General features: G+C 35.4%; 5 protein-coding genes across 5 annotated transcripts; 3 read left to right on the forward strand and 2 right to left on the reverse strand.

Annotated features, from left to right (window-relative positions):
* The first annotated feature begins 628 nt into the window (after positions 1–628).
* Positions 629–4,358, forward strand: LOC125810639 (serine/threonine-protein kinase D6PK). Its single transcript, XM_049490105.1, has 3 exons — positions 629–992; positions 1,489–2,542; positions 3,270–4,358. Exons 2-3 carry the CDS (start codon positions 1,509–1,511, stop codon positions 4,129–4,131), a joined length of 1,896 nt encoding a protein of 631 aa, XP_049346062.1. The 5' UTR covers positions 629–992; positions 1,489–1,508; the 3' UTR covers positions 4,132–4,358.
* A 604-nt stretch (positions 4,359–4,962) lies between these two features.
* Positions 4,963–8,810, forward strand: LOC125810701 (uncharacterized). Its single transcript, XM_049490173.1, has 5 exons — positions 4,963–5,381; positions 5,618–5,703; positions 6,041–6,346; positions 6,765–6,848; positions 8,296–8,810. The coding sequence occupies exons 1-5, from the start codon at positions 5,022–5,024 to the stop codon at positions 8,615–8,617; spliced, it is 1,158 nt and encodes a 385-aa protein (XP_049346130.1). The 5' UTR covers positions 4,963–5,021; the 3' UTR covers positions 8,618–8,810.
* Positions 8,811–9,147: 337 nt separating this feature from the next.
* On the reverse strand, positions 9,148–11,204 carry LOC125810700 (putative pentatricopeptide repeat-containing protein At3g01580). The gene has a single exon (XM_049490172.1). The coding sequence runs from the start codon at positions 11,178–11,180 to the stop codon at positions 9,231–9,233; it is 1,950 nt and encodes a 649-aa protein (XP_049346129.1). The 5' UTR covers positions 11,181–11,204; the 3' UTR covers positions 9,148–9,230.
* A 3,219-nt stretch (positions 11,205–14,423) lies between these two features.
* On the forward strand, positions 14,424–17,398 carry LOC125811043 (ribosomal RNA-processing protein 8). The gene is made up of 9 exons (XM_049490532.1): positions 14,424–14,657; positions 14,732–14,793; positions 14,899–14,950; positions 16,005–16,119; positions 16,211–16,305; positions 16,430–16,536; positions 16,625–16,739; positions 16,814–16,858; positions 16,945–17,398. The coding sequence occupies exons 1-9, from the start codon at positions 14,493–14,495 to the stop codon at positions 17,014–17,016; spliced, it is 828 nt and encodes a 275-aa protein (XP_049346489.1). The 5' UTR covers positions 14,424–14,492; the 3' UTR covers positions 17,017–17,398.
* A 421-nt stretch (positions 17,399–17,819) lies between these two features.
* On the reverse strand, positions 17,820–24,428 carry LOC125811030 (uncharacterized). Its single transcript, XM_049490518.1, has 21 exons — positions 24,097–24,428; positions 23,951–24,012; positions 23,781–23,845; positions 23,585–23,628; positions 23,222–23,268; positions 21,953–22,009; positions 21,789–21,856; positions 21,284–21,335; positions 20,947–21,011; positions 20,787–20,853; positions 20,628–20,673; positions 20,492–20,550; positions 20,303–20,383; positions 20,105–20,216; positions 19,344–19,432; positions 19,196–19,252; positions 18,778–18,901; positions 18,453–18,619; positions 18,291–18,363; positions 18,076–18,205; positions 17,820–17,994 (listed from the first exon to the last, which is right to left on the reverse strand). Exons 1-21 carry the CDS (start codon positions 24,365–24,367, stop codon positions 17,862–17,864), a joined length of 1,869 nt encoding a protein of 622 aa, XP_049346475.1. The 5' UTR covers positions 24,368–24,428; the 3' UTR covers positions 17,820–17,861.
* Positions 24,429–26,373: the final 1,945 nt, after the last annotated feature.

The following is a 26,373-nucleotide window of genomic DNA, read 5'->3' on the forward strand; positions in this document are numbered from 1 at the left end:
GAGTAAAAAGAATTCAGCAGTAATTAAAAAATAATTTTTACTTATTCAATTTAAATAATTCAAAAATAATTTACCATTTTATAAAATATTATACATTGCACTTCAAAAAGTTTGTTGCTTTTGAAATAGATCAAAATAATATAAATTGTAAAAAATGTACTTTCAAATTATACATTTTCTATTCTCACAGTTACGGTTAATAAATATCTATATAAAAAAATTATTTTCGATAAATTTAAAGAATTAAAATTACTTAGATAGTATTTAAGGGACTATTTAAATATACTACAAAAGATAAAAGATCATTTTTATCATTTTCTCCCAAGAATTATATTAAACTTTCAATTTATTTGGCTTGATCTGATTATAAGTGTCAAATTAACTTGTATTTAGAGTGAATTGTCAAATTGGAATGAAATCTTCTATTTTTTCTATCTATTTAAAAAATTGCATAAAAATATTAATACTATAAGTAATAATAGTCAATGATTAAAAGTAAGTAATTATTAGTAAAAAAAATTACGATCCTTTTATGGTGTATATAGTAAAAATAAGACAAATGAATTGAAACGGAAAAATATTTGTTTTTTGTTTTGGTAGTTTACCGAAGAAAAGAAGCATCGTATAGGATTACAATATAAGCGTTTACGAAAAGGTGAAGATGAAGGAGAAAACAGAGTAAAATATAGAAAGAGAGAGAGAGAGAGAAATCTGATGTATCAATTTCTTCACTAAGCTTTTCATTTGCCTTTTTGCTTTGTTTGTTGTGAGTTTTGTTTGATTGATTCATTTACTCTGTTTCTCTATCCTTTATTCGAAATAATTAGATTACTCAGTCACTCACATCTATTAGACTCTTTTTATTGTTACGATCGGATCTGAAAAGGGGAGAGGACCCAGAAAGAAAAAGGTGCAAAGCTGTTTCCCTTTTTAAGCGGAAAGGGTCTCAATAATCATGGCACATCATTCGTTTTTCTCCATTTGATTATCAGGTGATTTCAACAACCTATTACTCTCTCTGTTCACTTTTTTTTTTGATTTATTTGTGGATATACAACTTTCTGTTGATCCTTTGGAGGAATTGTATGATCATTTTATTCTGATTAGTTCTGTGACTTTTCTGTTATTCTATGTAAAGTTTTGTAATCAATGCTGCATTATGAGATGATGGAATCAATTCATGTAAAGAATTATTCAAACTTTAGTTGAAAATTGTGAAATTTGAAAAAAGTACTTAATTTTGTTTTCAAAATGGAAATTGGAGTTATATATGACCGTGAATACAAGTTGGACTTGTTTTTGAATTTTGTGACTAATTTGGAGTGAATAACTTTTTTGGTATTTTTCAAATTCCTGGATGAAGTTGAATTCCGGATTTTTTCAGAATTTTATGTTTCCAGAATTCAACTCCGGAAAAAAGTAAAAAAGTATTCATGGTCAAACTGTTAAGTAGCTAATTTTTCTTCACTTTTAATTGCGTAATGGCAGTGTTTACACCAAAGAATACAATGGAGTCTCTTGTTGATGGAATCAGTTCCTTGCCAAATGTTCACAATTCATTCGCTGCGGTCGAGTGCAATACATCTTTGGCCTCCAAGATAAGTCATCCTCCTTTGATGAAACAATCCGAAAACAAAGAGTCATCTATCTCATATCCAATAGCAATGGACCTTGGTTCCAACACAGCTCATACTCAAACCGGATCAGTGACTGGTTCAAAGCATTTTGAAGCAAATGAAGATACTGTAAATCAATTAGCAGAAGGTTGTTCAGGAGAGCAGGTTTTGGCTTTGGAAACTGAATCATCTATCAAGGATTTACATCATGTTTCGAAGAATAGTACTTCAAACGATGATTTGAATGCTGCTGCTGCCAAAGGATTGCCATCTGAGTCAGGAATCACCTATTGTCCTAGTCCTCAAAACAGTTTTTATTCTGCTACACAGTACACAGAAGCCAAACAAAGTTTTTCCAACACAGAAGTCAGTGAATGTGCTAGCAGCACTGTGGACAAGTCTGGTGAAAGTGGTGATGTTAGCAACTCGTGTGATCTTGTTGAGGGCAGAAAAGAAAGCTTCTACAGAGGCAGCACAGGTAGTGACGTTAGTGATGAAAGCAGCTCTAGTAGTTTCAATAGCACAACAGTATATAAACCGCATAAGGCAAATGATACAAGGTGGGATGCAATTCAAGTTATTAGAGCCCGTGAGGGAACATTGGGTTTTAACCACTTTAGACTGTTGAAGAGATTGGGATGTGGTGATATAGGAAGTGTTTTTCTAGCAGAGTTGATTGGCACAAGATGTTTCTTTGCCATGAAAGTGATGGACAAGGCAGCTCTAGAAAGTCGCAAGAAACTTGTGAGAGCTCAAACGGAAAGAGAGATACTGCAGTCTCTGGATCATCCCTTTCTACCAACACTGTATTCACACTTTGAAACAGACAAATTTTCCTGCTTGGTGATGGAATTCTGCCCTGGTGGAGATTTGCATGCACTTAGGCAAAAGCAGCCAGGAAAATTTTTCCCGGAGCATGCTGCCAGGTTAGTGTTTGTCCGCATATCTTATCCACCTCTTTGCTTTGTGTTCAAGATATCCAACTATTGCTGCAATCTTAATGATTAAAGAACTTTTAATATTGCTTCCTGTATAAACCAATCTGTTACCATCATCGTTATGCTTTTAGTGTCTTAAAGGTCTGTTGAAGTGGGAATGGCTTTAATCTATAATGTAAGGAAGATCCTGTGCATATATGTCTTCTGCTAATTGTCTCACCTTTATAGGCCTTGCGTTCAAACCATGATGAGTGAGATACACTGCACTGTGCTTATAGCTGTTGACTTTTTTTTGTCTTGTTGTTTATTAGATCCATATCTGTATGTTTGCCTTGATATCTCTTTACTTGAACATGTTGCTTATTTCCCTAGTCATTTGTAATTTTTCTCGACATTGAGTTCAGACCTTTCTTGCTGTGTGCAGTCCAGTAGCAAATATTGTTTTTCCAGTTGCATGTTCATATTCATCACTGTCATTTGGCTTAAAAAAGAAACTGACTGGTGTAATGTTCTAAAATTTTGTTTGCTGAGACCAATGGAGTTGAATATAACCGAGTAGTTTTTTTCTTATTAACCAAAGATAAGTTCATTCGGATAGACTTGAGACATTACATCTACTGTAATCAATGATAGTATAGGTTGGAGTTACGTAATTATGACTTATGATTGAGTTTTGTTACGATTTTTACTGTAATTTTTTTTTTTTGGAGTAAAGGTTTTATGTGGCTGAAGTCCTTCTTGCTCTAGAGTATTTGCATATGCTTGGAATCATTTACAGAGACCTTAAACCAGAGAATGTTCTGGTTCGAGAAGATGGCCATATAATGCTTTCTGATTTTGACCTCTCTTTGAGGTGTGCCGTGAGCCCAACTCTAGTTAGATCCTCAAATTCAAGCTTAGAGTCCAAGAGCTCATCATACTGTGTCCAGCCTGCTTGTATTGAGCCATCTTGTGTCGTACAGCCTGCATGTATCCAACCTTCATGTTTTACACCACGTTTCCTAAGCAAGACCAAGAAAGAAAAGAAGTCCAAACAAAAAACTGAAACATATAACCAAGTGAACCGCCCTCTTCCAGAACTCCTTGCTGAACCAACGAGTGCTCGATCAATGTCTTTTGTGGGGACACATGAGTACCTAGCTCCAGAAATTATAAAGGGTGAAGGACACGGCAGTGCTGTAGATTGGTGGACATTTGGGATCTTTCTCTATGAACTCTTGTTTGGACAAACTCCTTTCAAAGGAGCAGGCAACAGGGCAACGTTGTTTAACGTTGTCGGTCAGCCCTTGAAATTTCCTGAAACACCTAGTGTTAGTTTTGCAGCAAGGGACTTGATAAGAGGCCTACTTGTGAAGGAGCCACAACATCGCCTTGCATATAGGCGAGGGGCTACTGAAATAAAACAACATCCTTTCTTTCAGAATGTGAACTGGGCACTTATAAGATGTACCAGTCCTCCAGATGTACCAAAGCCGTCCTCCATGACATATAATATGCCCCGAACACCACCAGCAGGAAAGACCCCCGGAGTTGATGTGAAGCCTTCAGGTAATTATTTTGAGATTGATTTCTTCTGAGGAATTCTTTTCCTTGGCAGCAGTGCCCTCACTGCCCTTATACGAAGAGCTCAACGTTTAGGAAAACACTGTTTTTGTGTTCCTTTATGCTAATGTAAAGTGCATACTCTGTTGAAATGCAAGATGCATAGGAATTAGATGTTGAAGGCCATTTTTCCTTGTATAAGTATGTTGTTGATATTAATGAAGAAGGCCTAGATGTGGCTATAAAGCTAGGCATTGCTGGATGTGATGTTTTAAAATTTTCAATTGAAGAATCAAAAGTTGATGTGCCATAATCCAGTCATTTAAAAAGTTGATGGCGATTGGGAAGTATTAGATGGAACTGCAAATGCGTAACAAGTTGGGATCGACTATATGATTTTTGGATTAATTAAAGAAACTGTTTACATAGATTTTGGTCAAACATAACTCAAAGAAAGTTTATTAAAGCAAATGAATTTGGCACCTTTGGTCCCCCAAAGTTTACAGTTGGACCATTTCATAAGCAAATTACTAAAAAGTGATTTTTCAACGTGAAAACAATTTTGATGAATTTTCAAATTGGAAATTCCTTAACGACAAGTCAATATTCTCACATACTTTGTATTTAGAAATGGAGTCGTTCTTCACCAACCCCATTAATTTTCTTCAAATGTCACATAAGAAAGATGAAAATAAATTGATAACTTATCTGGGATCATAGTGTATTTCTTTTATACCATCAAGTAAATTTAATTGATTTTCATATTTATATTTGAAAACATATAGTACAGTACTATTTAATTGATGGGTGATTTGGAGTAAATATAGTATTTAATTTTTTTTCCTGTTATTTTGCTGGAAAATTGGTCGTGGTCAAAATATCATTTCTTCCAAATCAGTGGCGGGTGTGCCTTGTTAGGCTTCCCATGCCTTTAAATCCTCTCTCCTCCTCAATCACATTTTGCTTGCACTTCTCTCCAAAACCCTTCACTCGCTTATCTGCGCGATCCCTAGTTAACGCCATGGCCGGAACACCGGAGAACTTCTCCACCGACGCTACTGCCGACGCCGGCAACGCCAACGAGGATGTCAAGTTTGGGTTTCAGCGTTCGGAGATGTACCAGAGTAAACTTGCAGGTACTGCGACCTCCTATGATCGTCATCTGTTCCTCTGTTACAAGTCTCACGAGACTTGGCCTGCTCGCCTTGAAGCTTCTGACTCCGATCTGCTTCCCAAGTCATTCTCTGCTGCTCTTAAAGCTCGCAAAGATGATATCAAAATCAAGGTTAGGTTTTCTATAACTGATTGTTTTTGTCAATAAATGCTAGGAGAAACTTCATTGTTGTGATTACTGCGTCTTTATGTGCTAATGTCTAGAACGAATTATAGGTAATATGTTGTCACTGGAATACTTTTCTGCTTTTGTAATTATTTCTGTAGTGAATCCAACTGATTTAATATTGAGGTTTAGTTGATTGGTTGATATTGATTGATTTTTTCCCCGGTGATTGTTTGCTGTAGACTCTTTTGACAATATGCGAAGTACGTGATGACATGGAAGTATCAGAAGGAGATATTCTGATTTTTCCTGAAATGATCAAATACAGGTAGTTTATTTGTTTATTCATTTATTCTAAAATTTGGCATTGAGCGGCACAAAGCTGATATTCCATGCATTGGGCACGGCTGACAAAATAACTCAATTTTAAACAAGAAAATGACAAATAAGATTCATGAATTTGACTTGATTCTATTAGCTGGATCCAAGCTTCTGATATTTTAGAAGAAAACGGTTTGTAGATAACACACTGAAGTTGCTTTTTAGTTTACGTGCATTCTCTTTGGTAGCTTCAAAATGTCGATCTAAACGTGTATGCATTGTCGGATTCGTCCGGATCTGTTGAGTCTCATGGTTTGCATTGAAGCCTTGTTTTTATGATGAAGGGATTTGAAGGAGTCAGATGTGGATGCATTTGTTGATGATGTGCTTGTCAATGGCAATCCTTGGAGCTCTGGATTGCAGGAGTCGCTGAGTGGTTCTTATGTGTTTGTCTGTGCCCACAATCTTCGTGATCGAAGATGTGGTGTTTGCGGACCTATTCTAATTGAGGAATTTAGCAAGCTCATTGAGTCCAAGGGATTGAAAGACAAAGTTCGTGTGGCAGCTTGTTCTCATATTGGTGGCCACAAGTATGCTGGTAATGTTATAATCTTCAGCTCAGGAAAGGACGGGGATATTGTTGGCCACTGGTAAGTCATATTTTTCAAAGGAAGACCTGGAATCTCACCACTAACCTATAGATCAATTTTTAAAATCTCTTACCTTGCAAACTATTATATACTGATAAAGGAGATGGAAGGTGGGAGATGGGTCATGTGGGTGGGTGATATTTTCGAGTGCTAAATATTGACTCCATTAGTTACATATTGGTTGAAGCAAGTGCAATAAAGTAAGAGTTGTGATACATTAGAGGAATGGTCATTTTCTCCATTCAGTGCAAAACATTTTCGTTGTGAGAAGATGTTGAACAATTTAAGCCTACCTAGAAAATGATTTTGCAAAGAAAAACACACATTCCAAGCAGCATATCAAAGATCAATAAAGAAACTTTGCCTTAGACTGTCCATTACATACATGTTATATGTGCTCTATGTTGTGGTAATGCAGGTATGGCTATGTTACGCCAAGTGATGTACCTGCTTTGCTTGATGAGCATATTGGAGAGGGAAAAGTCATTGAACGACTTTGGAGGTTTGTATTGGTTGTCCTCTCCTTTGTTTTTCATTTGCATGCTTCAGTGCTGTTTTGCTTCATGGCACAGCTTAATCATGAGGAAGTATCTTGATGTTTTCCATGGTTTTAATTCTAGGTAGATGTATATATTACTCTTCAACTATGAGATTGTGCTCAACATACTCTTTAACTGCAATTGTGCTTATTCCTATGCCATTTTTGTCTTGCCTTTCATTTTGAGGGAGCAACAGTTGCTTCCTTTTCCTATTTAGGATGGGAACAATGTTATACTTATTTAATTTATTATCACTCAGTTACTCCTCTTACTACTAATTAAGTAACAAAAGGCTGTCTCTTATAAAATTAGGATAAAGAAATGGCTGTTAACAGTGCATAAGGGGGGTATCAGAAGATGATGGATCCCTTGTTATCTGGATCTGTGTTTGTTTGTCCCTATTTGGTTGGTGTTGGGTGCCTATGCTTAGCATCGATTTTAAGACAGGTAGAGAGTTGGTTGGTCTGTTGTTTAAAAAAATCTCCTTTACTTTTGCTATCTGATTATCTCATAGCGTGTCAAAGTTTGATTTCTTTCCATACTATTTGGTCTAGTGGCAAGGTGATCCCGCTCCCATTGCAGAAAGAACATACTCTTGGGTTAAGAGTGTTATCAGTTGGAAATTGTGTGGGCGGATTTTTCCATTATTAATAAAATTATTTACCTTATAAAAAATCAAATGGATGCTGTATGTTTTTTTTTTTTTTTATGACAAGGGAAACCCGCAGCCGCTATCATTTGGGTGCACACAAGGTAAAACCACCGCTCCTATGCAATAGCTCGCAAACCACATAGGAGAGGTAACCCGCACTAGGCAAGCCCGGTGCGACGAGCTCGACCCAGAAGACAAACTCCTTGCTTTCGCTGGCAAGGGTTTCGAACTTGAGACCTCCAACATGGAAGTCCCAAGCCCAAACCACTGGGCCACCCAAAAGGTCAAATGGATGCTGTATGTTGAAAGTATTATATTATATATCCCATATAATGGGCCACTAAATTTCAGAAACTTGGAGTTTATTCCTTTCTCCGCATCTCATCATCTTTACTTGATCAGGAGGGAAACTTGTTAATTCTTAATTATTTGTCTCGTAGTAAGAATTCTTTATGTTTAAACAGTCAACTAGTCCTTGATTGTGGCTATATCTGGATCTGTCTCCATAATGGTTGGACTAGTTTCTATGAGGACTGCTTGGGGGAAACCATACCCCTTTATTAGGATTAATTGCCTCAATGGGGTCACTATTTGCTAGATTTGATGGTTTGGTTGGCCTACATCATGCTTCTTTGACCTCTAAAATTTACGGATGGAGGAAACGTCTTCAGCACTGCTGCGAAAATTGATATGTTGCTTTTATTTTTTAAATTGCTGTTATCACAGATGTGATATAACTCTACTCTGATCTACTGTAGGGGCCAAATGGGACAATATGAGAAGGTAACTGATAAAGTGGATGAACAGAAGGTTCCTGAAGTAACCAATGAAGAAAAGAAGCCTCTTGAAAATGGAAGTCAGGAGAGTAGTGTAACTAGTTTCAGCTGTTGCCAAGGTGCTGCGGGAGTTTCTTGTTGTAGAGATGCAAGTGCTGAGCAGAAAGAGAACGAGAAAGGGCAGGGAACAGTTTCAAACTGGTTCGGCAAATGGGAGCAGCGTGAAATACTCGCAGCTGTAGGTGTGGTTGGAGCAGTGGCTGTTGTCGCTGTGGCTTATGGCTTTTACAAGAAGTCACGGTGAAGCATGTTAACTCGGGACAAACTTTGTGCTCAAGAGTTTTCGGGTATCTAGGTTTTGTAGAAAGGTAATAATGTTCGAGATAATCTCGGACACTGAAAATGCATACATATTTGGTATATTGAGAGAATTAAATGCGATTTGTAATTCGACAATGGAGATGAGCTCCTTTGCTCGTTCCCAGTAAGAACTAGAGGGGCTGATAAATATGAAGTGCCAACTGATTGCTACATGTAGAATGATAGTTTTTACTTCTCTTGCTTTGGAGTCAACGGATTTTATGTGATGTGTTATGGGGAGTTTTTGCTTTTTTCTTCTTGTGAAACCGGGTGATATAATTGTCTTTTCAGCCCGCTCCCTTTGACCACCATGGAAAAAAGTCAGAGCTAGCAAGCAGTAGCGATATATTTGGTGTCTTTACTTCATCGATGCAACCTAAGAAATGTTTGACATAGATTTCGTCCTCTTAACAGTTGAGGTTTTGAGTTCAAATCACAGATGTCTTATGTATCAAACTTCAGAACTATATGCAGCAGAATGTTTGAATTAGGACCATAGATATGCTCTTACGTCCCTGTGATATCCACCGTTGTGTAAAACGACGTGAGCCTCATTCCTAAAGTCTAACAACACTTTGGCCAGTTATCTTTTTCAATTCTCTCTCTTTAATTGAACCTCTAAGTTCAGCTGCATCATCCCACTTCCCATCAACAGCATACACATTTGATAACAGGATGTAATATCCAGCATGATCTGGATCTAACTGGAGAAGATTCCTGGCAGCGACTTCTCCAATCTCTGCATTCTGATGAATCCTGCAAGCACCAAGCAAGGCCCCCCATACGTGTACTCCAACCCGTGACTGCATTTGGTTAATGAGGCACATAGCCTTGTCCAATTCTCCGATTCGTGCAAGTAGATCAACAATGATTGCATAATGCTTTGATTCTGGCATCAGTTGGTACCCATTTAACATTATGTTGAAGAATTCAATCCCTTCCTCAACAAAACCTGCATGACTACAAGCTGCTAATATTGAAAGGAAGGTAACTTTGTTAGGACACACCGTGGAATCTGTAACCATACGATGAAATAACTTAATTGATTCCCTAGCTTGCCCATGAATTCCGTAGCCTGCAAACATGGAGCTCCAGATAACAACATCTTTATCTGTTGATCTCTCAAAAACCTTGATAGCCTCATCCAAGCTACCACATTTTGCATAACAGTCAATAACTGAAGCTCCGATGAACGAATTGCTGATGAACCCACCTCTAATTACATAACTATGAAGACAAGAAGTCAATTGAAGAACCCCCAACTCAGAACAAGCTCCAAGAATTTTAACCATCACAGTAGCATCAGGTTGGATATCGCTGGCCATCATGTCACAAAATATTTGCATAGATTTGTTGACCATTCCATTTTTAACACAACCACATAACAGAGCAAACCAAGAAACAGGATCTTTGTTGGGCATCCTGTCAAATACGATAATCGCTTCCTGAGGTGAACAACAGCTCATGTACATATCAATCAAAGCAGTGGAGACCAATTTATCAAGTTCAAGACTTTTATGAAAAGCTAATTCATGTATTTGCCTGCCTTTGTTTAAATTACAACAAGATTCACATGCTTGCAAAGCACTGATTACACTTACGGAGTTGGGTTCAATTCCTTTATAAATCATCTCATCAAATAGACTTATAGCTCTATCAGTAGCATCATTATGAGCACAACAGGAGATAATACAACTCCATGAGATTACATCTTTCTCCTCCATCACCCTAAACCAATTTCCTGCATAAAACATGGACCCAGATTTCGCATATAAGTTCAGCAGAGCGTTTGATAAAGAGAGGGAACCTTCATAACCCATTCGAAACACATGTGCATGAACACTTTTTCCAGCTTTCAAATTCAACAACTGAGTACAAGCAGAGACAACAGTAACAAGAGTTATTGGGTCTGAACTAATGCAATGCGCCATCGCCATTCCAGTAAAAACAGCTAGTGCTTCATCAGGCTTAAAGTTCTTCTCATATCCAGTAACCAGAGTAGTCCATAAAACAATATCCGGTTTTGTATATTCCTCAAAGGCGCGAAAAGCATCATCCATATTTCCACATTTCGAGTACATGTCAATGAGGCCTGATCCAAGAAACATGTTTGAATGAATGATACCATATTTCTTCCCCAACCCATGAATTGTTTTGCCAAAATTTGTTGCTTTTAATGCAGAACACGCCTTTAATGCAAAGAGTAGAGTAAAATGATCAACCTTTTCGAATGAAAACATAGACGTAAACAGAGATGATACTTCCTCATATCGGTTCTTTCCACAAAAGCGTTGCAGAATGCGATTGCAGGTGTATAGATTTGGGTGAGGAATTTCATCAAACAGCTTACGCGCAGTTTGAAGAGGTAACAACTCGAAATATAACTCGGTTATTTTTGCAGCCAAGTGAGTGTCGTAAGTTCTGATAGTTAAAGAATGCAATTGAGTGAGAAAATTGGTTGTTCTACATACTCCGACGACCTTCAACACAATTTCCGGTGATCTCATAAGTCCCAGGAGATAAACCGTTCAATCAAATTACATTTAGCCTGGTAAGTATTTTTTAATTTTCAGTTACTTAAATATAAAATAAGATTTTTCGATACAAATTCAAATTTAATCGAATTTTGCCAGCAAAAGAATACACGGCAGACAGTAGTTGATTAATAACAAGTCATTATTTTTTAGATTAAAGAAAAAAGACTTAACAAGTCATAATTTTTTTTTGGTTAAAGATTAAAAAAAGACTTTACAAGTCTTTTTTTTTAGATTAAAGAAAAAAGACCTAGCAAGTCAACTGCTCTACAAAGTCAAGAAATGAGATTAAGAAATTGAATCAGGATTCCTTCTGAATGAGAAATATCTAAATAAGAATAACTTGTAATAATCATGGTCAATTGCTCTCTAAATTCAAGAAATGAGAATAATTAAAAGAGTAATCACGATTACTTATCAATTATGGGGAATACGTTAAAAAGAATGGCTTCTAATCACACTCTAATTGTTGGTAAAAGTCAAGAAATGAAATTATATTATATCTTCTTAGTTCTTATATATTGTGGAAAAAATTTATCAAGTGAGATCCCAAAAAACTAACCAACTAGAAAATAAAAGGTCTTGACATTAATTTTTTTTTTTTTAAAAATAATTATTTATTTAAATATTGACCTGATGTAATGACCTACTAGTGGTATGATCATCAATTTCAGTGACATGTTCATGAATCCTGATAATAGGGAGCTAAATTGTTAAAAAATTGAAACAAGTTGTCCCAAAAACTTCAAATTAATTAGTACTAAAATATATGAGTCTTGCTAAAATAACTATAAATACCCTCTTCCATTCGTAATCCAAATTGAAGTTGTGTTAGTATGGCTAGTGGACAAGAATTGCTAAAATATTTTTGCTTCTCTTTCACCATTTTCCTCCTAGCAACTTCTGGTATGTGACTAGCTATATATATATATATATCAATCTTTCTCTTATCTCTTTCAAATTTTAACAAGATAAACATATCTAATGTTATGTTTGAATTCTTTAAAAATATCAATTAATACGTGTCAAATCTTTTGAAAGTAGCGTACTCTTTTGAGAATCAAATACGAGTACAACAAATATTAATGAGCAACATATATGTGTTATTTATTATGTACTACTTCTATCTCAATTTATGTGACACACTTTCTTTTTTAATCTGTCTAAAAAAGAATTGTTACATTTCAGGAGTGTTTTAAATTACAAATTTCAAAACAAAAAAAGAAAATCTTAAACTTTCTGTCAAGTCAAATGGATGCATAGAAATCATATTTTTTCAAGTTTATATTATACTATTAAGAGAAAATGGTCAAAAGCCCCCCTAATCTATATCCGGATTTTCAACTACACACTTTAACTTTACGGGAGTCCTATCACCCACCTGAACTGTTTATAACTGTAATAATTATCTCCCTAAATGCTTAGTTGGCAATGTGAGTGTATTTCACTCTCTTTGAGAGAGTGAACATAAAAAACTATTACTAAAACTTTATTTTTAATATATTTTTTCAATAAATATATGTATTTTTAATTAGTTATTTTTCTTATTTATTTTCTTTCTTCTCCATAGCAATATAAAACAAATCTCTCCATCATTCACCACCTCTAAACAGGTGTTGCCACCGCCGTAGTCGTTGCTGCCACCACCATTTTTACCGAATTCTTTATTGTTCATTCCAAACAAATTTTCAAACTCATGTAACACTCTTACAAAATCAATCAATCCAAATAAATTGTAGATATATTTATAAATATTTATATCATCCCAAAAAAATTTGGATCAAATTTGAGAAAAAATGATCTGGGTTTATTTCAAGAGTCTAGGTACTCTTTCACTATTTCCACTTAACCTGGGTTTATTTCAAGAGTCAAGAGTACGCTTCCACTATTTTCATCCCTAACTTGCCGCCGCCATCATCATCGAATTTTCTCCGACAAATTAAATCAATCATCAATTAGAATATCAAAACAAAAGTGTTCAAATTAAAGCATGTTATTCAAGTATTTATCTTGTGAGGAAGATAAAAAAAAATAAAAGAAAACCCACAATGTATCCCCTAATAGTTTCTCCAAATCAAGCTTTCACAAAAAAAAATTAGGGCTGCAAAAAGATTGATGAAGAAGAAGGAGAGAAAACTTTTTAAAAAAAGTTTAATTGGTGAAACACACGTGTCAGCGCGTGTGCCTCACCACAAGGCAGATGGCTGGTTATCACGTTTTAAGGGGGTATTTAATCTAATTTAAAATAGTTTTGGGAGTAATAGAACCCCCGTGAGGTATAAGTGTGTAGTTAAAAATCCAAATATAGATTGGATGGGTATTTGACCATTTTCTCTACTACTAATGATTTGATATTCTTGGGTAAAATTTTGATATGCAGTGATGGGGTTTGAAGAGATGGCACCAAATATGTTGATGAAAAAAAAGTTAGTTTCTCTCACAGATATAGTAACTTGTGGAAAGAGTTGCAATGTTGATAGTGATTGCAATGATGGCTGGGTTTGCAATGCATGCAAGTTAACTCAAATGCAACCTCCCTTTGGAGAATGGGCATTGGCTTGTGTATTTTAACAAAAAAAACTTTTTCTCCTTTTTTGTCACATGAATAATTGTACTTTTTAATATTAAGTACTTGTTTTGGCTTATATGTATTCATTGATGATCTCTCTCAATGTGGTTTTCAGATTTTATTAATCTCTTGTTTTATTGTTCCACTCTTTTAATTTATTTGTTATGAGAACAATATTATTCAATTTAACATCAGGAGCAAATCAACAGAATTAACAACCTAACTATAGTAAGACGCATTCAAACAATGAGGCAAAAAACACTTGTTTTCTGATCTATGAATCAATTAAACAGGACAAAAGTCTCATTTTTATATATATTTTTATATATAAAAATATGGATTATATTTGGTCCAAAAATATATACATATAAATTTGTAAAGTTTTTCACATGGGTGATTAGTAAAGTTAAATTATATACAAACTTATATGGAAAATTAATCATGGATGAATTTTCGAATGAAGAAACACCAAGCAAGCTATATTGGAAAATTTGGGTGTAAAATGGAACTAGTCTGATGAATTGACTAAATTCTAAAGAGATACTGTGTAGGCGTTGGGCCATATATTCACCGGCCCAAAATAAACTTAAAAGAGATACTGTGTAGGCGTTGGGCCATAGATTCACCGGCCCAAAATAAACTTAAAGCCCGTTAGTAACTATCCCTAAACTCAACAGCAACAGCAGTAGAAGCAGAAGAGAGAAACTTCAGAGGAGATGAAAGAAGCAAAGCGGAGTCGTAAACGGAAGAGAGGAAAGGTTCATAAGAAGTCTACTACTCAGGCCGGAGACGATCCTTCTAAGGTCTCCGGCGTGAATCAGTCTATGGTTTCGAATGTGGCGATCTCAAAAACTAAGAAACCTTTGTCTTTTCTCGATAAGGTTCTAATTATATTTCTCCTTATATATGTTCGTATTTGTACAAATAGATTTTGATACTTGTGGAGTTAACGCAGATGAAGGCGAGATTATCAGGAGGACACTTCCGTATGCTTAATGAAAAACTCTACACTTGCTCGTACGTCTACCTTCTTCCCAAGTTGCTGCAATTTTTTTGCTGAATAATATGTTCCGAATTGTGTGTCGTAATTGCTTTGTTTTTTGTTATTTTTTTAAAATCCAGTGGAGATGAGGCGCTCAATTATTTCAAGGAAAATCCGGAACTTTTTAATGTGGTAAGAATCATGTTCTCCAATATTTTTTGTACTTCTATTTGAACGTGATAACTCAAGTTTCTTAGATTTGAGATTGCTTTAGACTGAACTTGATTGCAAGAGATTTAGTGGGAAAAAACAAACTTTTAGGTCCTGAAATTGTGTAACAAGCTGAAAACAAAGTAAAAATTATCAAGGTCTTCAGATAGATAAACTGTCCTATGATGATATTAAGAAACTTCAAATTGAATATCAAGTGAGTGATATGGTATTTTTAAAGGTTTCTCCGGGGAAGAAAATTATGAGATTTGGTTAGAAAGGGAAACTTAGTTCTCGAAATGTTGGGCCTTATGAAGTACTTGATAGAGCTGGCCCAATTGCATACGTATTAACCTTACCACTAAGTTAGATAAGATCCGTAATGTATATAACGTTTCATCAAAAAATGGAAGGAGGTTGCTTTGGATGAGTAGTAAGGGTTTTGCATTTGATCGGTGAGAACAAAAAGAGGATGAGAAGTTAAAACAAAGGATCATTGCACCCCCTCTATCCAATATTACTTTGTTCAATAAGGAATCTTAGCCTCTTACAGTGACTTTATTATTGGTATTTGACTTACATATTATGATAGTAATAGTTTAGAGAAAGTATCATAGTTTGGCATATTTAATAAACTTATGAAAGTTGTATAGAAACGAAGATGTTAATATTTTGAGAGGAGCTGTTCAGAAGACCAAGTTGTACGTAATCCCTCATAGGAACTGTTTGAAAGACTACGTTTGTTATCAACGATGGCTTCTAAGAGCAATTACTTCATTTTTCTCCCTGACCACATGTTCGTAACAACAGACTAATCACTCCTAATAAGATTTTTACTGTCTTCAACAACTACCCCTGTGTGATGACTGGTTTCTAATATCCCCTTCTAGAATTGTATGGATTGCAACTTCTGAGTCTGATTCAACTTCAGGTTGCTTTGCAATTTATGAAATATCCTGGAGTATTTCTTGAGTTCTTGTTAAGTATCCCTCACCCTGTAGTATCTTCGTGTTCTTAATCATACTTAGCTCGTCAGTATCATGCAGGGTATCAGGAGCAAATGTTACATTGGCCAGAAAAACCTGTTAATATAATCACAAAATGGCTAAAGGATCATAGCCCTTCATTAATTGTTGCTGACTTTGGCTGTGGTATGGGTCTCAAATTATCAGGAAGCAACAAATTTCATGTGTTGGTCACTTTTGCAGTGGTGTGACTCATTGATTGTCCAACCTATTTCAGGAGATGCACGGCTGGCAAGAAGTGTAAAGAACAAAGTGTGGTCTTTGGATCTTGTTGCACATGATCCTTCAGTCATTGCTTGTGACATGTCAAATGTATGAGCTTCGCTTGGAGTCTTGCTAATAGAGTTTCTTGCTGTTTGAATTGCCTTTAAGTTTAGTATATTGAATACATAATGATTAGGAACATTGTTCTAAATTAATACTGCTCTTTTGGCAGACCCCTCTAGAGGCCTCGTCAGTTGATGTGGCCATCTTTTGTCTTTCATTGATGGGAACCGATTATCCAAGCTTTCTTCAGGAAGCACTCAGAGTTCTTAAACCCAGGTTGGCATGCAGTACTTGCTTAAGTTGTAAGATACATATCTTCATCAGATAGTTTAGTTTATGAACTGAGTTGGATGGTTGTTTCCAGGGGGTGGCTTTTGATAGCAGAAGTTAAAAGCAGGCTTGATCCAACTACAGGAGGAGCAGACCCAAACAATTTTTTGAAAGCTATTTGTGAGCTTGGGTTTACCATTGAGTCAAAGGTCTATTCCAATTCTTTTCGTTATGAGTTGATGAAATCTACTACAACTTCTAAAGCTTGTCTATGTTTCTGCAGGATTTCTCTAACAAAATGTTTGTGCTGTTCTACTTAAAGAAAAAGGTTTGATTTGATGCATAATTTAGTTTTATGATTCTTCTGAGACTTGGAAATATGTGCTGATTGCCTGTGTGTCTCTCTCTCAACAGGAAAAACAGAATTCAGTAGACAAAGAGATTAATTGGCCTGAGCTCAAGGCTTGCATTTATAAACGGCGCTAAGCTTGGCCATAATATGGTCTAAGATTTTACTATAGTCCCTGTCCATTATGGAGATCGGTTTAAACTTGTTGCTAGATCTCACTCATTATTTCAACCCGTGCTCCCAAAAGAGTGTTGCTCTGCTCAATTTTGCTTCTTTCTGAAGTGAGGAATGGACGATGTTGTGTTTCAAAGAACCAGGCGCTTCAAAAAGATTCTAGGAGTAGTCTATTCTTTGAATCTCATCTTTGAGAAGTAAGATTAGTGTTGGCATTATTGTAGTATATTGGGTTTTGAAATTGTAGTTATTTTAATTGTTTGAAGATTATAGTACTAAATTAATATGATACTTGATTATTATTATTTTTATTGGATCTTACACAAGATAGATACAATGAGAAAGCCCAGCCTTATGTACTTATTTGTTGAGATTCAATCCATTACCATCCCAAATCCATTTGATCAGGCAAGTCTGGGATAAATGTATGCAAAAGTATATAACAACAGGAATCAAGAGTCTACAAATTAATTCTAGCAAAACGTCTAATTCTAGTTGTAGATGTATCCATTTTCAGCAGAGGCAAGACAAGAAGCAAACAAGGAACTGTGGTGGACTCAATCAGCTAATGCCGCAAAATCAGGCAACAGCAACGAGCATTGCCAGAATATGTTAATCTTCAAATGTTTGACACTCTCAGTAAAATTGTAACGTATTGCGAGGTTGTCTCAGAAAATTACGCCAATTAAAATGGTATGATGTTCCAACGAGCATCAAAATTCTGAATTGTTTGAATTCTTCAATCTTAAATGAATAGAACAAGTAGTTTAGGACCAAATACTAAGGAACTGTGCATTAACATTTCTTTTCATTTCAAGTTATTATTATGCTCCAACTTATATCTAGAAAAATATAATACTAACACAAGAGGAGCAAAGAAGCCAATAATTCCAAGAGCAGCAGCTGATACTATGCAGTAGAGTTCTTGGATCCTAGATAACCTGGATTACAATATGAACGAATAACCAAAATTATGATTATACACATGGCATATATCACAGGTCCAAGCAAAAAGGGCAAACCTTGTGATAAACTCGGAGAGGAAAATTTTGGAGATATTTTCATAACTGAAGGACGAAACAAAGCTTGAGATGACACAACAGAAGCATAGAAACAAACCAGGACTTATCAATTCATGAAGGAGGAAAAGCCCTGCAAAGTACAACCAGAATTACATTTAACAGAGTAAAAAGATAAACTGCTTTGCTGGACTGACAGTCATGCTTCTACGTTTTACCTCCAACCTTCCTTCGAAGAAGATGGATCAGAGTAATGAGAGACAAGGCAGCTGTGAGTGATGTTGAAAGTGCCTTCATAAGTACAATTAGCTATGAGATTTTGTTTAAGCATGAGTATTATCTACTACATTTACTGCAAGAAAATAGGTAAAGTAACTAACCAATCCTTGCACTCCAATGTGTAATCTGTGAACAAAGAACCAATCCAAGATAGCATTTAGCGCAATGGCTCCAATACTAACCAGGAAAGGCCTCAGCCCATCTCCAAAGGCATAAAACACTGCAACTACCAATTCTCTGACAATCAAGAATGGTGACCCAAGAGAATCTATACCAAAAAATAAATTTATATATATGTCAAGAAACTATAGATTCAGCCCTCACGAGTACAAATGTGCTCTTATTTATAAGCCCCTCATCCAGAATACTCAAGAAGTGTAAAATTATAATTCAGACATCCTAATTTGACAAGTTATCAATACTTACAGAAAAGGTAAAGAGAAGAAACTAAAGCACTTGCCGAAGAATCAAATGCATATCGCTCAAACAACACACGGATGATAGGATCAGCTAAGCTACTCATGACAGAAATAATCGGCAAGAGAACCACCTGCATCAAAACAGGAAAACGGTCAGACAATCAGAAACCAAGTACACTTGTTAACTCACTTGTTGGTGAAAAATCTAACTATTTAGTTTGTAAATCTACACTACATTATTGAAATGGTCCAAATAGAGTGGAATGGATATAGAAAATTCAAACAGTTGACTCCAACTAGTTTAGAATTGAATAGTACTTGATTGATAGGTTGATCCACGTGGCACCATTACTAGAAATTACTATGAATTTGATCCATCCCTTAACATTCAAGATGAACATGTTTTCTAAGATAAAAGCCCTAACCATGCAAAGCAGGACACCTCTGTTTATCTTCTCTACTAGGGTTGGCCATGACTCTGTCTGCCACAACAATCTGGAGTTAGTAGACAAATACAAATGTAAGAGTAACAACATAGCGTCACTGATCGTCACAAAGTCAAAATATGAGCACCTTTATCAGTCCTGAAAATGTGGGCAAAAGAGGCAGTATAACAATGCTTGAGAGTAAACCCAAAGGTGCCATGACCAAAAGAAAAGCATCTGAAAATTTGACAATATCAATAATGAAATGAGAATTAGGGCATCCACAAAAAAGAACCAACAGGAAAATGGGAAAAGGGAAAGGGTATAACAGTGCTCCAATGCAGTAAAAAGGATGGAAAAACCAGTGCCCTGCATGGAACATTAAAAAACTTGTCTCACTGTCACTCACTAACGTCTGATATTCTTCCACATAGATCGATAAAAGATTCAAAAGGTTGTTCCACTATTTTGGAAGTTATTCTTTCAGACAAAAGAGAAGCTAATAATACTACTTGACAATTAATTACACAATACCATCACCACTTGACAATTAATTACAGTACAATCCTTTCACAAACATACAAGTTATATTGATCATCTGTGTTATCAAATATTTATACTGTTCAAGCATGTCATACTCAGAAAAAACTTGCAATTTTGTTTTTGGTCTCAATAGTTCAGATTAGAAAGTGGTTATTCTTTCATTTTTATTTTATTTATTATGACGATGATATGATGTGTTTTAATGACAAAATGAGGATTCACATAGCCGACCCCAACTTATTTAGGACTTAGGCATAGTTGTTGTTGTATATATCCTCAACAAGGAGGAATTATTGGGCCTTCTTCTCATTACAAAGGTCAAAAAGTTGTGCATGGACATTGCCATAAAAAATCACTTTCACTTACATGAAAGACCTGCAGCTGCACCAGAAAAATGAGATGCGAAACAGAGGTCAGTAAATGATGCTATTTGTGCCAAGCCTGAATTGAAGATTGCTGGTACCAGAATCGAGAAAAGCTAAGAAAAAAGAAAAGGAACAGTGATCAATGCAATGAACTGATTGAAATGAATGTAAAACGAAGTGGAAGGACAAAGAGGTGTACGTCATAAATATCCCCGCTCTTCAATTCGTCAGTCCATGATTCTGAAATAACTTCATGCCATGTTCCTCTTAGCAATAGAACCTAAACTCGAGCATAAAATGTCAAGTATATGAAAAACATGGAAAGGTTGTCTTTTAACCCTAAACAATAAACCTGGGTATCAAAGAGTCGGAGGTGAGCAATGGCGACCTGTATAATCCATTGAATGACTACTCCAAGTGAAGCTCCGCAAGATAAAAGAATACCGCCTATTCAAAAAAATCTAAAACTTAAATCATAATCATTCTCACTTAACATCACGTAAGTAACTGTGAGAGTACTTTACCAGAACAAAAGGCATCCAGCTGTCCGCTATAGGAGTAAATGAGGCACTATGACAAATTAAAACTATTTATATGTCAGAGTCTAGAAGAATCTACTACGAGATATAGAAGAACTAATTTCAATGATATAATACTGGGGCTACGACAAGTTAGAAGTTTACACTGGCAATCAGGAGCAAGCTAGACAAGGTGGGGCTAATTGCCGGAAAGACATTTTCTCCTTTTGCACTGGAGTGAAAAAAATATAAATATTTTCTTAGGTGCTCAAAGAACAACTAATAATAGGAAAAGCAAATAGAAAAACATTAAATATTATCTTACCTCATATAACCAAATCCAAGCCCAACAGGGCCAGCTAAAACTATGCAAGGAGTCATTAATTTCAACTGAAAAATATGTGAAATTTAGTTAAGATAGTAAAGATCTCCAATCTGAAAGGAGAAAGTACCCACTGCAGAAACAAAGACTAATAGTAATACAAGCTCCAATCGGCATGTTGATACAAAGTAAAGGAAGTACGCATACAGAAGGGACTTATTTAATTTTAGGTCACAGAAAACTGCGATAATAGACAAATAATTGACTAAACAATCATGGCCAGATAAGTAATGGTAGGACAAAACTCAAGCTGAATTTTGCATAATAATAAACTCATTACCTGTTGGATAGCTATTCGACTTGTTGTCTGGCTTTCAGCTGAGGTCCACAGACTGAAAATGAATCAATGAAGTGCAATCAGCAAGAGAAAATCACAAGCATATAAATTCTAATAATGTCAGTAAAAGAATTTTCTGGTCTAGGTTAATTTAAAAAATACTGGGGGAACAACCTTCAGTGAGAAGCAAAGGCAAAATAAAGATCCTGCAACTTGGCATGAGCAGGGAAATTAAGAATCAAATGTTGGAAGAAGGCACTAGAGATCTTTGAGTATAGAAAATGAGACTAGAGAGGTCAAGACTTAGTAGAAATCAAAAGCCTGTGAGAGGCAGTTCATCCTTCATTGTGAGTTGTTTCACACTATTTTGAGATAAAAATTCCATTTAAGATCTCAAAATATCAATGAAGCAAAATTGCAAAAATACAGTTTGGGAGACCAGGTCATTAAATCCTATTATTTTGCGAGTTATATAGCACATAAATAAATCGGATTTAGACCGTCTTACCCTGGTGCATATATATGAATAATAGACTCAGAATATACGAGCACTAGGGCAGCCAACAGACCTCCTACCTGCATGAAATTCACTTTGTTGCTAAATGCTAACACATTTTTAGCTATGAAAGATGAGTCAAGAAGGTACTAAGAATAGAGTGAGAATACACACACCAGGATCATGATGGTATTTGCATGCTTAAACAGCTTCTTCTGACGATCCTCTGGAAGCTTACTGAAGATCATCAGTTGTGATAAGTGAGAAGTAAGAAATGTTTTTTTAATATTCTTACCAGTGTCAATCAAAAACAGAAGTAAAGAAATGTTTTTTTCTATAAGTAAGTCAGAAGTAAGAAATGTGTTCTCAAGACAGTCTGTAATTTTTTGAATAATAGCAGCCGGTTGAGATATTGGGCTTTCTAATTTACTGCTATTGCCTTCCCTCCAGAGTTCCCAAACTGAAAAATAGCAAGCATAGACGTGACCTAGCCATCTTGGGATTTCCTGCGAGATCTGTTAAACCGCCGGGACTGAATGGAATCCATTTGGAAGGATCTTATATTGAAAAGACAATCAAAATGGTTCCAAACCTCCATAGCAAGCTCGCTCTTGATAAAGAGGCGATCAATACTTTATTTATCATGCTCCGAACAGCACAAGCATTTGCTTACTAATCTTATACCTTTCGTCTAAATTTTTTCCCTTAACTGATTCTGAAATCCCACATACAAAGTCACAGGGTAAAATGGAAAAGCTTAACTACTGAGAAAGTAGCTCAAAAGTCTTTGAAGTTGGTTCAAAATTTTATAGAACTGTAGGTAGCAATGAAGGATAAAGGTCAACTAAAAGAAAGGATAAAAAAGGGACAATGTGAAAGTCACCATAGAGCTCCCCCTTGTCCAGAACGTGTCACTACTCATACTTAATATCAGGTAGATTTAGTTATCATGAGAGAAGACAAGATACCATTGTCTACAACACTTGCACTTACATCTGAAGATATGCATCTACCCGCAGAATCATTCATTAGCAAGTTAGGTAAGCATTAAACATGCCCGTCGACAAAGAAACTAAAGTTTTATGTATGTAGAGGACTTAAACTTCAATATACAGCTCTTTATCTAACTAACCCTGTTGGTCTCCGAGGTCTAATCCAGAAGAGCTTCAATGTTGAAAGAAGGTAAATGACCAGAGGATTTACTCTTTGTTACATAATTTGTCATGTTATGTGGGTGCTGCAGCACAAGGAATCCTGGGTTATCACATGAAGCGACACATAAAATTCAAGTATCGCAATCTTCCTGCTGTTTTAGATGAATATGGCGACAACAGGAATATGGTGCCTTTGGCTCCTGGTAAACATAATTCTGTAGCAGTTAGAGTGCAGAACACTCTGAATTCAGCTTTAGCAATCAAGAAAGTAGCAGATACAGAGATAGCAACTAGCCTTAAGGTAGTTGTCATTGTGATGTGAATAGGGCCATTAACACCTGCATAAGTAAGGAGACAGTGATCAAAATGTTCGTATCATCTCCTACACATAAAACATTTTGTGAGCTAACAAACTTTTTTATATATGAGTTGCCCTTTTTCCTTAGAAATATATTGTCTGCAGCTGGTAACAACACACTACTTATAGAAAAAGATGGCTGTTACTTGTACCCAAGTTTTGACTAAAGAGAATAAAATATAATTATGCATACACAAACAAAGTGAACCCAACTCTAAAGACAATGCTATTATGTTTTGTATCTCAATACTCTTATGGATAGATAAACCATGTACTTTATTTTATTCTCTACTCACCACCAAGAACTGATGCAGCAAAACCAGGCAGCACCGAAGCATACCTGTAATTACAGCACCACTCCAATCAGACTAAAATGGTGAGGAGAGAAACTTTTTAGGGAACATAGAGCACTCTCTTGTTCTCTTAGAAGAGAATGGGGAAATGAATGAACAGGGGAAGGTGAAAAAATTTCAAGTCAGGTAAACGGCATACCTGAAGGCAGTTACTACAGGACCAATGCCAAAAGCTGAAGCTATAACAATTTCCCTCAATAACCCCTAAATAACCAAAAATTTAAAAAACCGAAAACAACAAAACTTTTGAGAGAAGAATTTAAAGGTTTAACAATAAGTACATTTGAAAAAATACTAGGAAATAATCACCAGAACTTTGCTAGTAATAGTGGCAACACCAATCCATGTTACATTTCTGGACAGCAGCTTACCTACATGAAACAAACTAAGAATAAAGGATTAACATACACTGATACACATGTATAAAGATGGATATAGGTTTGTAAATGACGGACCTGGCGGCAGTACAAAGTCATTGTGAGTTGAATCACAACTAAACGGATTTTCATAGTCGCTTGACGATTCCGATGAATGAGAAGATAAATGTCTGCCGGATATGGTACGGATTCGCCGGCATCTATTGGGAAGGTGATGATTTTTAGCGAAAAGAGAAATAGATACAATTCTACGCGAGTGAATTAGTTGCAAGGAAGATTTGGAGGTCGTCGACGGCGAATGACGTTGATTATAGTCAACTAGGGTAGTTTGGCGGGCGGTTGAATACATTTCCGGCGGCAAAATCGACGGAGCCAATTTCCGCTGGAGCTGCCTTGGCGCCAAAATAGAAGGGCCGAATTTTGCCGGTAAAGGTCTTGGGCCAATGCAATCGATATTGGGCTGATTTGAAGCCCAGAAGCCCATTGTGTAGAAAAATAGAAGTCTAGCATTTTCAAAATAATTTCAAATACACTGAAATTTCATACGATTGAAATTCAAGTATCTATAGTTAAAGTTCAACAATTTTTGCTTGATTAAAGACGCCGATCAATTTTACTGTAACTTCATATAAAAATATTTGAAATTTAGCTATGTGTAACTTTAGATACCATATATTTTAAGTTATTTCGAAATGAATAGTCATGCAGAACTTTCACAAAAATTGATACAAATCAAATAGTGATGTCCAAATACGATAGTTGTGAATTTTTACTTTGCCAGGTCACTAAATTTTTCTTATAATGAACACTAGACGTATATATTAAATATAAGATCATATGTTGTCCTTTTCTTTCACATGATGAAAAATTAACTTAATTCATAATTACATATTTACCACTTATAGATAACTATAGACAAAATATGTGTATTTACACTTGGTCTTGGTGGAAATATGTCAGGTTTACACTCACAAATTAGAATTAATTCTAAGTTAGGCCAGGGGCCCATGACTTCAAAACGTACATCTCCGACAAAAGGCAGTGGAATAATTAGGAAACATCATTAAGCAATTGTTGTATATTATAAAAACTTATAATAATTAAGTTGATTGGTTATAGTATTAATTAAGTATTACTAGATCTTACCAACTTATTTTAATCACTTCTTTACGTGGTATAGCTTAATTTATTAGCACGGATGGAGTATTAACAAATCAAACATAAATATAGGCAGATGAGACAAAAGATGTGTACATATATAATGGACAATGACACCAAGAATATGAAAATAAAATAATTTGATAATAATAAGAATTATTTATAACTTATGACTTACGACTAATAACATGATATACATTTGATAAAAGACTAAAAGTAATTGTTGAGACTTGAGCAATGAAAAAGAGGACGTGATTTTGGACATTTTTTAATCTCATTTAATCCAAATTCTTGAAAGTAAGACTCGTTATTTTAAAAAAGATATATTAGAGTCGGGAGATTTGATTTTATCTTTTAAAATATCATTTTTATATGTAAGAGACTAGGAATAATTTGTAAATGGTAGTAAGTGACAATTTTACTATGTTATACGATTTTAAATATGCACAACAAAATTTAAAATTTTACAAGTGGTCATTATTTAAGGTTAGAATTCCACAAAAAATTAGCATTTTTTTGTTTGTTTGGTGTGGGGGGTAGTGCCAAACAGAAAAAACAAAGAAGTTGCCCAAAAGTCAAAACCAAAACCCAATTAGTTAGACAAACAAAAGAATAATATGTCTTTTACTATAAATGATTTTATGACATTTTCAATCTTTTTGACTCTTTCTTTCATTGCAATTTCCACACCGACATCTTTTTTCTAATGTATCAAAAATGGTGTAAAAACGAAACTTACATTATTTGAGCAAATCACGTTGGTTTTCAAAGTCGTCGAATTTTTTTTTCATTCAACTACTTTTTTAAAGTGCCAAAAAACATTCTATTTGTTAAATACACAAAAAAACATGGTTATTTTCAATGCATTGATATGAAGTTTATATATATGGTATTGCGTTCTCTCCACCTCAAAAACTAGCTTTTAAGTGTGCTTTTGTGTCGTGGATGGTGACACCGAGAGATGGCTACCTAGCTAGGGAATGGGAAAGGACTACCTAGTACTTGTGATAGAGTAAATGTTGTACAAGTTAGAGTCATTGAGAATCGAATAACAAATGCAAAATGTTATGATTTATTATAAGTTGTCCAATGTGGAGTTGTTGAGAATGGAAGATGAAGAGCGTGGTTGTTTGTTATAAGTTATTCAATGTGAAGTCGTCAAAGTTGACAAATGGGGAAACTGATGATGATTTGTTA

The sequence above is a fragment of the Solanum verrucosum genome, unplaced genomic scaffold (assembly GCF_900185275.1).
Source record: "Solanum verrucosum unplaced genomic scaffold, falcon-dt-bn FXZP01000032.1, whole genome shotgun sequence".
NCBI lineage: Eukaryota > Viridiplantae > Streptophyta > Magnoliopsida > Solanales > Solanaceae > Solanum > Solanum verrucosum.